This window comes from Trichosurus vulpecula, chromosome 2, assembly GCF_011100635.1.
Source record: "Trichosurus vulpecula isolate mTriVul1 chromosome 2, mTriVul1.pri, whole genome shotgun sequence".
NCBI classification, from domain to species: Eukaryota; Metazoa; Chordata; class Mammalia; order Diprotodontia; family Phalangeridae; genus Trichosurus; species Trichosurus vulpecula.
In genome coordinates this window covers 84539725-84553721 of record NC_050574.1, presented here as the reverse complement: position 1 = coordinate 84553721, position 13997 = coordinate 84539725, and the positions used below count along the sequence as shown (strand labels likewise).

General features: G+C 41.9%; 2 protein-coding genes across 2 annotated transcripts; one reads left to right on the top strand and one right to left on the bottom strand.

Annotated features, from left to right (window-relative positions):
- Positions 1–8806: 8806 nt before the first annotated feature.
- Positions 8807–10369, top strand: LOC118838374 (protein disulfide isomerase CRELD2-like). Its single transcript, XM_036745647.1, has one exon. The coding sequence runs from the start codon at positions 9148–9150 to the stop codon at positions 10255–10257; it is 1110 nt and encodes a 369-aa protein (XP_036601542.1). The 5' UTR covers positions 8807–9147; the 3' UTR covers positions 10258–10369.
- A 1200-nt stretch (positions 10370–11569) lies between these two features.
- Positions 11570–12508, bottom strand: LOC118839293 (olfactory receptor 51B6-like). Its single transcript, XM_036746756.1, has one exon. It carries the CDS (start codon positions 12506–12508, stop codon positions 11570–11572), a length of 939 nt encoding a protein of 312 aa, XP_036602651.1.
- Between the last annotated feature and the right edge of the window lie 1489 nt (positions 12509–13997).

Genomic DNA, 13997 nt, shown 5'->3' with positions numbered 1-13997 from the left:
AGGCAAACAGAGGTCTAGTAACTTGTTTAGGATTATGCAACTAGTAAGTGTCTGAGACTGCATTTGAACTAAGACTTTCCTATGTCCAGGCCACTTGCTGCCTCTAAAAAAAGACTCACAGATTATCAGAGAAGATAAGTGAAGCATCTGTAATTAGGGTTGAGGGAAGTCTGCTTTCCAATTTGTCTAATGGTTTCTTTGATCCATGAGCTAATGAATCTTGCTTCCTTGATTTCATCATTCAGGGCAAAGTGCTTTTGGCTGCCTTGCCCAGTTAGTCTAGGACATGGTGACAGTGATCTGGACAAAGTATGTGCTGGTAATTAGGGGTGGGAGTTTTTGAACCACAGAAAAGTGAAGTGTTAATATTCACTAACAGTGATTCTTTATCCGTGGTCCATGAGCGGATTTCAGAAGGTCTGTGAACTTGGGTGGAAAAACAAACAAACAACTTTATTTCAATATAAAGTTTCCTTTGCTGTTCCTTTGGCTTCCTTTTTGATCCTATGTATTTTTTTTTAATTTAAAAACAATATTTTGAGAAGGGGTCAGAAGGCTGTAGGGCAACCAAACTGCTGCTGCAGCCTATACCAATGTAATCTCTTTTCAGCTCCCCTTTCTTCCCATGTCTCTATAAACTTAGCTACTTCTCTCCCCACTTCTCCACTTCTCTCCCTCTACTGAGGATTCCCCTCCTGCTTCATCTCCCTGTTTATGCAGAGGAGTGACTCACCTGTATTCTTAGAGATTCAAGACGCCCTGTGCCCATGTAACTGCCATCTCTTGCAGATCTCTGAGCTTCACTGTGTGGTGAGTAGAGCTGGGGCACTGGTATAAGGTATTCATGGGTCCCTGGAGGGTAGAAATCCAGGTTCTATATTTTAAAGATTCAAGAGGGTAGAGGCATAGGTATCATCATTTGTGGACACAGGATCTCCCTTGAGTCTATTCATTTAGACACCTAGGTTATGTTTACTCCCTCCTGCTTGAGAATTCATTGAAAAAGTATAAAATAATGGATGGGCTGTGATTTTCCTCAGCCCATGGAGCACACACACACAAAGTAATTAATTCATCTCTATGTGTCTTTTCACTCCTGCCTTCCATCCCCTACCTATGGTACAATGCTCTTCATTTTCCTGTATATCCAGTTGTATTTAGAGCCTGGAAGAAATACATGCTTGATAAATATTCACTGTTCACAAAATGAAACAATGGCATGTGGGTGATTACAAGATTGTACAATGCTAGTGTCTTCCCTCTGAGATTCCCTCCAATTTACCCTGTACAAACCTTGAATGTACATAGTTGATCGTATATTAGAATGTGAGCTCCATGAAAGGCAGGTAATTTATTTACCTTCTTGTATTAGCACAATTTAAACATTTAATAAGTGCTTTTTGAATTAATGTAGCTCTAAAACTCTTTAAGAGGATGAAAATTATTCTTACTTTCAGCATTACCATTTTCTTTCACCATAAATCAAATATGACATACACACATGTTTATATAATTGTTTAGATTAAAATATTTTATAAAATATATACTATTTTTATTATCTATATTATATATAATATGTTTTATTTTATCAACTCATATAATTTTTATCTGGAATTCACCAGAACTAACACTTTCTAAACTTGACCTTTCCTCCTGCTTTTTGTCATTCTTTTTCAGGAGGAAGCTGTGCGATCTACATCAAATAGAAAAAAAATATGGAAAATATGTTCCTTCTGTTTTGGTTTAAATAAGACTTGGACCTTAAGTATCTATCTGACACCATTAATTTCACAGAAATACACCTCTGCCAAATACACAATTAATCAAGTATTCAGAATGGGGAAGACATTTGTTCCATTATACTCTGCTTTGGCCACACCTAGTCTCTAACATGGGACATTTCTGTCTATCCCATTTTGGGGACCATATTGGTGGACTAGAAAGCTTACAAAGGAGGGCAAGTGGGATAATGAAGGTCCTTGTGATCATATGATCATAGCTCTATAAATGCCTCCAAAGGCAGTCTTCATTTCGAAAATGAGGAATATGAGGCTGAGAGTAGATAAATGATTTGCCCAAAGTCTCACAGGTAATGGGTCAAATGGAGGATTTGAACCCGCATCCTCCTCCACAGAGAGTACGCTTTCCCCTTTACCATGCTTCCTTCATCAACTCATAAGATGATTAATTGAAGGAACTGGGGATATCAAGTGTAGAGAAGAGAAGACTTGGGGGGAAACGTGATTGTTGTCTTTAGCTATATGAAGATTATTCACGTAAAAGAGGTAATAGACCTGCCCAGAGGACAGAACTTGGAGAGTGGAAGGAATAAAGTTTATTAACTGCCTACTATGTGTCAGATACTACACTAAGCATCTTACACATATTATCTCATTTGATATTCACAGCAGTCCTGGGATACAGGAGGTACTATTACCCGCATTTCACTTGAGGAAGTTGAGACAGACAGAGATTAAATGACTTGCCAGAGTCACACAGCTAGTAAGCATCTGAGGCCAAATTTGAACTCAGCTCCTTCTGACTCCAGACCCAGGACTATCGACCTGTACCACCTAGCTGTCCTATGTGGAATAGTGGAGAAAAATTATCGGGGAGCAGGCATATCATAGCTAGACAGAAATTCTTGATGATTCCAGCTGTTGGAAAATGACATCAGCCTCAGGGAGGTAGTGAATTCCCCAGCACTGGAGATTTTTCAACAGAAGATGGTGGTTCATTTATTTGTTTTATTGGAGGGGGGAAGATGAGGGAGTAGGGGAGGTAGGGGAAAGGGAAGGGAGAAGGTTGCTGCAGCAAGAGTTTCTTAGAAGTCACACATTGGACTAGATGACCTCATAGCTCATTTTCCACCAACTGATCTACTTGGTTTCACCATTATTTTCATCATGCCCCTGTGCATTGTACTTTCTGGCATTTCCCTCTGGTTTTTCATCTTCCTTTTGTATATTGTCTTCCTCCATTAGATTGTAAGGTTGTTGAGTGCAGGGACTGTTTTTCTTTTTCTTATTTATATCCTCAACACTTAACACAATGCCTAGTACATAGTAAGCACTTAATAAATGTTTATCTTACCATAAACAATGGCCCTAATCATCTTTTAAAGATTAAGCATCCTGAGGGGAATGCATGAGATCTTAAAGACAGTCCCAGGATGAGATTAAAAAAACGACCCCTCTTCCCTTTATGGGCATCCAAAAGAATGCTACTTATATGTTAGTTTTACATGGCTTGCAAAAGAATGCCATGCTGAATTTGCTTAGTCTTAATTTTGTGTGGATGGTGGGATTAGCTGGTGGAGGGAAAAGGAAGTAGACATATAGACATAGCTCATGACAATATGAGACCCACATGCCGTTACTTTCAAAAATGGCATATGACAGACAAGCCAATCACTGACAGACCAGAACACAGCAGACTTGGGAGATATGGGTATGAAGGACATTGGCTCTCTCATCTCTAGAGTATTAGTATAGAAAGGAAAAGGATGATTATGCCCAAAAAGAAAGTAAAAGACAAGACAACAAGGTAGATGCAATTGAAGGCGAGATCAGCACAGGCCCGTGTAATGACATATTGGTGGAGGCAGAAGGCATGAAAGAGAACACAGGAATGGCAGTAAGGGCACTATAGGTAGAACCACAGACACAGCCCCTTGGTAGTGCCTCCACCCTATCTTCACCACTCTGGAGTTAGAGAGTCTAAAGATATATCTCAATGAGTTATAATTGCCTGTACCCTGAACCATTGGGGCTCTCTCCACAATGCCATAGAAACCTCTTAACTCTGGAAACTTATTACACCCTTCAACTTCCACATTGGAAGTACCCTGCACCCCTGCAGCCTCTCTCTCATTGGCTAGTTAAGAAGCTCCATTTTAAGTAGTACACGCAAGCCAACTATGGCTTCATTCTTCTCCAGGCTGCACTCCTAACTTCCCACACTTTCCCTTCTATGCCCCTTTGCCAGATACCCTTACCTTTCCTCTTCTTTCCCACAGCTACTCCCTATTTCCTTTTTTCAGGTTTCTTTAACGTACTGCCTTCCCCCATTAGAATGTCAGCTCCTTGAAGACAGGGAAAGTCTTTCTTTCTGCCTGTACTTGTTTCCCCAGAACTTAACACAGTACCTGGAACATAGAAAGTGCTTAATAAATGCTTCTTGACAGATTGACTGGTGTTAGGTCCTGGCAAGTAAGACACTTGAACCTGATTCTGTTGTGGAGAATGAGTGAATAAAGTAAACCTAGGAGAAGCAAATTTAGTAGAACCAAGGAGAAGGCCATTGTTTCTCTGTGATAAGACCACAGGACCTACTTCGCAGTGGGCATTGTGGTCCTAGTCACTACTTAGATTTTGGCCATCAGCATGACCAGAAAGTAGGACATGGGTTCATGGAGGTTATCCCCAATGAGGAAGAGGACAGTTCCATTGCCAAGGACCACAGAGGACATATAGCAAAGAAGGGGAAGGAGATTTAGTGATGAGCTTGATCAGACCTGGAAGGCTAGTCAGCAAGAAAGGGCCTGGGCTGATATGGGGGTACATAGTAGTACCTTTGCAGATGGAAGAAAGGAGTCCAGGGTAGTTATGGTCTCTAAAACACAGATCCTTTTTTTATTTTAATTAACCTGCCTTTTTGAAGGCAGTTATTAGGCTACCAACATTCTCTTGGATCTTTTTTAAGGAAATTTGTATGCAGACTGTATAGGTCATTAATATTGTGCCTCCCCAATAACATATGGCTAGTTGTCTTACAGTTAATACATGTTAAAGCTAAGAATCTATATTCTAATCCTAATGCTGTGCTTACTGATGTCCAATACTTTCCCATTCATTGCCCTTTGAGTCTGTACTCTTCGTCTCTCCTGTGGTCTGTAACTTTGCAGTAATACCTTAATTTAACCTCAGCCATCTTTGACACTCATTTTTTGTCTCAGCCTCTCTGCTATACAAAAAGGACAAGCCTTATTCTCAGGACATTGGGTGAGCTCTCTCTGATTTTACTTGTGGCTCTAGATCTAGATTAATCTATTTGCCTCTGGTCCTCCATGGCTGTTGTCAAGCTCCCACCCCTCTTCACTTTTTCTCAGTGATCCCAAAGATAACTCTATAACAGAATGTATATTTTCCACTAGATTAAGATAGAACACCAGCTCTATAAAAGATTTTTTTTTGCCTTCACTTTTTTTCTTTTGCAATTTACTTGGATCCATTTTGTTCTCATACCACTTTTCCTGTTCAGTTCCTTTTATTTGTTTTCTCTCTGGATATAGTTCTACTTCCTTTGCCTGGGAATGTCCCATTTCTCTAGTCAGAGAATCTAAGATGTCTCTTTTTTCTTGAAAGAAAAGAAGGAATATTTCCTTTTAACCTTGACATTTTCTATTTGCCCAAAATAAATCCCAATATGGAACTAGTATTGCTGCATCCCACTGAATTGTGGTGCTACAAACTTCTAATGCTCAGTCCTTCAGTAGCTCCAAGGAAGTAGAATGTCTTACCTATAAGGATGGAATCTATACCCAAATAGTATCACTTTCAGTAAAGAGAAGCATAGCACTGGACAGCATAGATGATTTTCCCCTTCCTGGGACACTTAGATATGGAAAACCAAAACAGCAAACACACAAACAAACAAAATCACCCAGAGCCTTCGACCAATATACCTTAGATCAGAAGATGCTGTGACAAACGAATGAAGAATATAGTGAGATTCCTGAGGATAGCAACTATTTCCTTCATATTTCTAACCCTTACCTCACCAAGAACAAAGTCCTTTCCATGGGAACCTGGTGAGATCACCATGAGATCTTTGTCTGCTATCTTCTGACCCTATCCTCCCTTCAGCCCAAGCATCCAAAACAATGTCCCCTCTCCATCCTTCTCCCTCACGTAACAGAGCTTTACCAAGGAAATGACCAGGACTTGGATTCAGATCTGTCTTAATTCTAGTTCTATTACTTAGTACCTCTATGACTTTGGGCAACTTCCTTAACATCTCTGTGGCTTGTTTTTCACATGTATAAAATGAAAGGGCTTAAATTAGATGACCTCTAAGGCCCTTACTAGCTTGGAATCTACATCCATATGATCTTGCATTCCTTATCTTCTCATTCTCCTCTTCTTCTTCCTCCTCCACTTTGTTTCTGTAATTCATACCTTCCCTTCTCTCCATCATCTGCTCTACTTATACTCTCCAGATAGACAAAGAATAGCTCTGTTTCAGTGATGGAAAGGCTTCCCATGGATGTTATTGCTGTCTTCATGTAATTGGAGGACTATCATTTGGAAGAGTGGTTAGTCTTGCTGTACTCAGACTCAGAAGCCAAAACTAGGAGTAATACATGTACTGCCTAGGAGGGAAAGCTAGGTTTTATGTAAGAAACTACTTTGTAGCTATTAGAGCTACCAAAAAGTACAATGTATTGCTCCAGTAGGTACTGGATTTTCCATAGTTGAGACCTCCAGGCAAATATGAGATAATCCCCTTGTTAAGTTTATAGTGGAGTAGATTCTTGTCCAAGTGAGAACCTGAGGTCCCTTTCAGCTCTGAGATTCTCTGATCCTGTGGATTCCTTTGCACTCTGCCCAAGGTGACACATCCAGAGGATACTATAAATGCGATCTACCAGCTTGGTACTTGTGGCCTAGCAGTATCTGGCAACACCTTCCCTGTATACCGCCATCTCACACTACCCTGACTCACGTGGCTAATATTCCATCCAATCTAGATTATTCACCATCTCCCATATGGGACCTGCACTTTCCCATGTTGATGCTTCTTCACAACTTTCCCTATGCCTAGAAAGCATTTTCCCTATATGCATTTAAATCATACCTGTGTGATTGTACCCAGCTCAAATACTTCATGTTATATAGTTTTCTTTCCAACCATACCCACATACTATTTGATTTCTATAATGAAGCATGTAGTATGTGTTATTTTGGATTATCATTGGTTTTGTGTTACAGAGCCTAAAAGAGCACATAAAAAGATGAAAGATGACACTTTCCTTAAATATAAGGGTTTCCAATAGATTATGTAGATAAGGACATGCTGAGGATATAAGGACAAGGGATAACACAATAGGGACAAAAGAAGAGACAAGTGATCTAAGAAATTAAGCCTGTTGACACTGCCCTACACACTATACTGCACCATACCAACTGAAAATAGGCAACAGAAATCATGACAGGTACCTAAAAGCCAGACCTTCTTTTAATAAAGTGCATGGATGTGCTTTATAGGAATATGTTGAATCCTTTCTGCAAGCAGATTTAGTTTCTACCACGGGTCACATGTCCAGGGAATGAGTCACCTGTGCTTTGGACTGTTATGATTATTTTTTTTCCGGTGCACTATGAAGCACTAGAATTTACTGAGTATATCTGTGTTCTCTATTACCAACTCCCTCAGGGATCTAAAGATTAATCCTGTTTCCTTGCTCTTCCCATCTGTATAGAGAAGAGGTTTCTTTTCAGTGTGTTTTCATGTAATACATAAATTTCTTGTGTCTTTCTGATCTTTCCTCTTGGAGACTTCTGCAGTGCCTCTGTCCATCTGACCCTCCCCTCACTCATAGCATCTGCCCCAAACAGCTTGTGTGTTGGTAAGAAGATAAGAGGGGGCTGCTCATCTCCCTTTACTCTCACCTATGCCTAGCATGTCAGAGTAAGATTTTTCAGGGGCTTGTATCTGTCACTTTGGACTTGATGGAAGGGAGAGCTGTAGAGAAACTGTAGCACAGGGAAAATGAGAGTGGAGCTAAATATGAAGAAAATTAGAGGGAGATCTGTTCTCCAACCATATTCTATGGTCAAGGGCATTAGTCTGCCCTAATTTTTATGATTCTTAAGAAATCCATTTAGCTGAAATGTCCATGAAAACCAACAGTGAAAGGAGGGGGTCAGTGATCAGGACAATAAGACTTGTGGTGAGAATTTCGGAAGCACATTCTAAGCTCAGAGGAGAGCACTGAGACCTTTGCCTTATTTCACTAATTTCTGGACCTACTAACTATGTCTCTATGACTTTATCAACATTTTTAACCAGCTCTGAAAAAAAATTCTCTGCTAGGGCATCTACTTCTCCTTTATTTTCCTAAGTATCCATGGGTTGATTTTCCTTGTGTTATTGCCAGCTATAAACCAACATTACGACTGATCCTTTCATATCTCTGAACTCTGCTCATTATCCAGGGCATCGGGGATAAGGATGTGGATTTGGATAAAATTTATATTTCAAGGATCCAAATGGGAAGAGTAATAGATACAATCATTTAGGGACAATACTTCTTCCCTGAATCTTTCCCCCATATTCCCCACTATGAAGTTAAGTGTACACAGATTCATATGATAGCTATTCTCTCTCCTTCCAGTGGAAAAACATTAGAATCCCTTCTCAAAGCCAGTGGACAATACAGAAATGTTTTGGGAAGATAGACCTATATGATGAAGCCAGAGTGGAGAGATCTCAGGTTCTTCATCTGTAAAATGAAGGTGGTAGACATGATGGCTCCAGGTTTCATTCCAGTTCTAGATCTATGAGCTTATGGGCACATGGAATGGGGTAAGGAGGATCCTGGAGACAGAGAACAAAAGGCCAGTCTTATAGAACCGATGGACAATGAGAGGGTGTTTTAAGCAGAATGGGAGCATCAAGATTCCCAGCAGCCTTGGTGGTGGGGGTGGAGATAGATTAGGGGAGCAGGGAGTATTCAGAAAAGGGCAGGAGGCGCGAGCTCGAGCCCCTGGGGCCTCGGTCCCGAGCCGGGTCCGCTCTGGGACCGGCCCAGGTGTGGAGGCGGAGCCTCGTTTGTCCCGGCTCCTCAGGGATCCCGCGGACATCCGAGCCCCTCTCCAACGGGATCCGTCGTGCTGATCCCGGACCCCTCCCTCCTCTCAATTGATCCCGGGCCCCTCCTCCTCTCTCCTCTATAGATCCCAGACTCCTCCTCCTTTTCGCTCTATTGATCCCGAACCCCTCCCTCCTGTCTCTTCATTGATCCCGGACCCTCCTCCTCTTTCCTCATCTGATCTTGGCTCTCTCCTCGCGCCCCCGGGCCTCTCCTCGCTTGTCTTCGCCAGTCCCCCAGGACATCCTCTATCCTGCCTCTCGGGTCGGACCATGCGTCGTGCGGGTGCCCGGGGGCAGAGCCTCCGGCGCCTGCTCCAGCCCCTCCTCGGGCTCCTGCTCCTGCTGTCGGAAGCCTCCCTGTCCTCCTCCTCCTCCTCCTCCTCCTCTTCCTCGCAGAGCCACAAGCCGTGCACGGTCTGCAAGAACATCGTGGATCAGTTCAACAAGGGATTGGCAAATACAGAAAAGAAACACAGTGGTGGAAACACAGCTTGGGAAGAGAAGACGCTATCCAAATACGAGTCTAGTGAAATTCGTCTCCTAGAAATTGTTGAAAACCTATGCGAGAGTGATGCTTTTGATTGTAACAATATGGTGGAGAATAATGAAGAGCACCTGGAGAATTGGTGGTTCAAAGAGAGAAAGAAACATCCCGACTTATTTAGGTGGTTTTGTGTGGAAACGCTGGAAGTGTGCTGCCTTTCCGGAACCTACGGACCAGACTGCCTCGAGTGTCCCGGGGGGTCCAAGCAGCCGTGCCGGGGGAATGGTTATTGCAACGGTGACGGGAGTCGTGGTGGGGACGGCAAGTGCATGTGTCACCTTGGTTACATGGGGCCGCTCTGCATGGACTGTGTCGAGGGCTATTTCAGCACCTGGAGGAACGATACCCACTCTGTCTGCACAGTATGTAACCCAGCCTGTAAGACCTGCTCTGGCCCGACCCACAGAGACTGTGGTGAATGTGAAGTTGGGTGGCTCCAGGAGGAAGACGCTTGCATAGATATAGATGAGTGTGCAGCAGAGACCCCTGCTTGTGACGAGGGCTTCTACTGTCTCAACAACAACGGCTCATTCTCCTGTAAAGAGTGTGACTCCAGCTGTTCAGGGTGTGTGGGAGAGGGTCCAGGACACTGTGTAAGCTGCACAGCCGGTTACGCACAAGAAGACGGTGCATGTCGAGATGTAGATGAGTGCTCCCTCTCAGAGAAGGTGTGTACACAAGAGCACCAGAAATGCTTCAACACCCCAGGCAGCTACGTCTGTGCCTGTGCTGAAGGCTTCCAGGAGAAAGACGGCATCTGTGTGCCCACTGAGGAGGCCCAAGAAGTGGAAGAAACAAAGGAAACTCAGAAACCCTCGCCACATGAAGACTTGTGATCTACCTCCCCAAAGGTCCCGCTATCTGATCGTTCACTTAAATTATTCAGATGGAAACTGCCCTGAGTGGGAATCCCATGGAAGTCTTAACAACCAGCCGAGCCCGGGCTGCCGAGACGTGCCAAGTGACCACAACCACCTGCCCACGTTGGGAGAGAAAAACTGTTCCTAGCCCATGGGCCCTTTCAAAAGCTGCATTTCTCTCTTGTTCATAAACTATATTGTCATATATTTTGATACTGTTCTTTGTAATAAAACTGACTATGGAAGGTGGACCAGAAAAAAAAAAAAGAAAAGGGCAGGAGTATCTAGCCTATGGGCATATCTCTGGCTGTGGCTTTTAGGCAGGTCTGAGCAGAAGAAACTGCTTGAATATTTATGTATCTGTATCTTTGTAAGCCTATTTGATTTGAACTCTTATCTCAATTACCTTCTATATATGTTTAATAGTCATTGAACCACTGTGAGCTACAATTTCTTTATCTTAAAGTTGTAATAAACTTGTATCTCTCAATGGCTTATTGCAAAGCTATAGGTGTCAAAGACCCTTCCTTCTTAAAAACTCTCATAGCACTTAACCCGTAGTTCTTAGTAATGCCAACAGTAATGTTTGTAGTAATGAAACTTATTTTTTAAATTAATAAGAATTTATTCTCTCTCACTCCCACCTACCCCAACTGAAAAACAAAATAAACAATTATAACAGTTATACACAATGAAACAAAACAAGTTCTCATATCAAAAAAATGTGTTTTTTTCTGCCATGGACTCTATCATATCTCTATCAGGAAGTGAGTAGCTTTCTTCATTGTTAGTCCTCTGAAATCATGGTTATGTCTTCTAAGGTCTTTCTTCAATGCTTGTTCATCAATGGGATGGCACAGGGAGGGGCAATCATTAACAGGAGACTGGGGGCAGGACTTGTCCCTGAATTCTCACATGTTGTTAGTGGAGAACTTCTTAGGTTTGAATGTCCCAACCTTGAAAATATTCAACTATGGATCCAGAGACAGATGATGTATCTATTATTAGAAGAACGTTCAAACCAAGTTTTAAAAGACTCATTTTACCAGAAGTTTGGCTGCTAGATGAATTAATATACTTTGCCCCAGCATCTTTTTGATAGTGAATACTAAATTAGATAGGGACCACTACAAGGAGCACACAGATTGTTTTAGAATAATAAAGCATTTCTTAGTGGTCAAATGTCTTTAGGAGGAGAAACTGAGTGCTTCTAAGATCACAGGGAGCTTGTATTGGCAAAAAAATATTAACTGCACTTCCCTGTATGGTGGATGCTAAGGAGCACTGGTTAGATCTTGGATTTGCATAGAGAGAAAATGCGAAGAATATCACACTGAATCTGCTTGGTTTTGATGCTATAGATGATGGGGTTCATTAATGGAGGGAAGAGAAAGTGGACATAGCTCATTACAATGTGAACCACGCGTGGCACATGCTTTCCAAAATGGTGAATGACAGATAAGCCAATCCCTGTAACACAGAAGACCATAACACAGTAGATGTGGGAGACACAGGTGTTAAGGGCTTTGGTCCTCTCCTCTCCTGAGGCAATGCCCATGACTGTCTTTAGGATTAGTATATAAGACAAAAGGATGATCAGGCAATCCAGGAATACAATAAATGAAACCAGAACTACTAGGTAGAGGCGATTGAAGGTGATGTCTGCACAGGCCAGTTTGATGACATCCTGGTGGAGGCAGAAGGCATGGGAGAGAACATGAGAACGGCAGTAAGGGAACCAATGGAGGGGCACTATTGGGGGAACTATAACCACACAGCCTCTTAGTAGTACCCCCACCCCAATCTTTACCACTTTGGTGTTGGTGAGGATAGATGAGTATCTCAAGGGATTGCAAATGGCAATGAATCGATCATAAGCCATGGCAAGCAAGACACCTGATTCCACTATGGCAAGTGAATGGATAAAGTAGGCTTGGGAGAAGCAGAGGCCATGGCCAATCTCCCTGTGATCTAACCACAGGACCCCTAGTATAGTCGGCATTGTGGTCATAGTCACCCCAAGGTCAGTGGTTGCCAGCATGGCTAGGAAATAGTACATGGGTTCATGAAGGCTGTGGTCATCCCAGATGAGGAAGAGGAGGGTACCATTGCCCAGAATCACAGAGGTGTATACAGCAAAGAAAGGGATGGAGATCCAATGGTGGGCTTCCTCCAGGACTGGAAAGCCAGTTAGAAGGAAGGAGGCTGCGCTGGAATTGGGCCACATAGTGGGACCCTGCAGATCGAGAAGAGATTCCCTTGTTGCTATGGCCACAGGAATATAGGTCTCTTCTTTGACCAATCACTTTGTTTTTCACCAATTTATCATGTAAGCAATATACCTGGTCCTGTTTTTTTTAATTGAAGGAAAATAACCATATTAGTATAGAACTTAAGGATAAGCAATGTGTTCCCTATAAGACAGACCCTATCTTTAAGTACTGGCAACATTTTTGCTTTTTATTTAGCCTATTCAATTCCTGCCCAGGCATGGGGAACCCACCAGCATCCAGGACATATGTGGCTCTCTAGGTCCTCAAGTATAGTCTTTTGACTGAATCCAAACTTCACAGAACAAACCCCCTTAATAAAAGGATTTATTCTGTAAAACCTGGACTCTGTAAAACCCAAGGACCTAGAAGGCCACAGGTGGCGTCAAGGCTGCAGGTTCCCCACTCCTGCTACACCCTTCTATTTCAAAGGTAAACAATCACAACTCAAAAGGGTAGTAGTTGAGGATTTAACTAACTATGCAACAACAGCCAGAGCTTCTTTTATCAGACTGTACTTGCCAGCCTTGTTTTATAATCATAGTAACAGTAGCTGGAGTAAATGTGCAAGTCTGTGTTTTTAAATCAGTTTACGTACATTATGTCCTTTATTGTTTGTATTATCTAGGCCTTATATATTAAAGTTTATATTTATGCATATAAAAAATCATTAATGTTACCATTACTTGGGAATTTAGCAATATCCCTGCAGGGAGTTAATGACACAAATTGTTTAACTGCTCATCCTCTTATGTGGTAGTGAACAAAATATTGCTCAAATTGACCATGTATAGAAACTTTGCTGTAAATTTGGGCCTTCAAGAGATTGTTGTTTTTTTTTTCCTTCTGTGTGGATTACTCTCTGTAATAGTTCAGCAAATCCAGAGTTCTCCCATCTCTCATCCTCTGGGTCTTTGACATGACCTGCATAAGGCTGACTGGCCAAATGAACAAGAGAGGTAGGTCTTCTTGTATACCCAGTCATTACATGACTTAAACACTATATTTTACCTTCTTAAGTTCAGGGTCAATGATGGTAGTGTTAATATATCAAACATATAGCAAATTAAAATTTTCAGTGAGATTTCTTTACACTTGTAATGTGGAACAGCTAATTAAAGTATCTGGAATAGGGGTCAGGCCTTTGATTTCATTGGTCTAGGGAACTCCTAGGTGAGGAGACTCTATTTGCTAATGTAGATCAGCATCCTTCCTCAAAATTATTGTCTTGGAGTAAAAAAAATTTGCCTACAGAACATAGATGTTTAATTACAAGGATCAGGGTCATATAGAGAATTATGCTTCAGACCCTAAGTTTTCTTGCTGACTCTCTAGTCACTATTCCATACAACATCTTCATAATTTGAGAAAATTGAAACTCCTTTAGGTTAAATGGTTTATTGATCATCGCATAGATACTAAATGTGGATCTCGAGTTCTATATTT

What these genes read in the sequence shown, in the direction of transcription:
- LOC118838374 (XM_036745647.1), top strand. Translation starts at nt 9,148, where the DNA reads ATGCGTCGTGCGGGTGCCCGGGGGCAGAGCCTCCGGCGCCTGCTCCAG.
- LOC118839293 (XM_036746756.1), bottom strand. Translation starts at nt 12,508, where the DNA reads ATGTGGCCCAATTCCAGCGCAGCCTCCTTCCTTCTAACTGGCTTTCCA.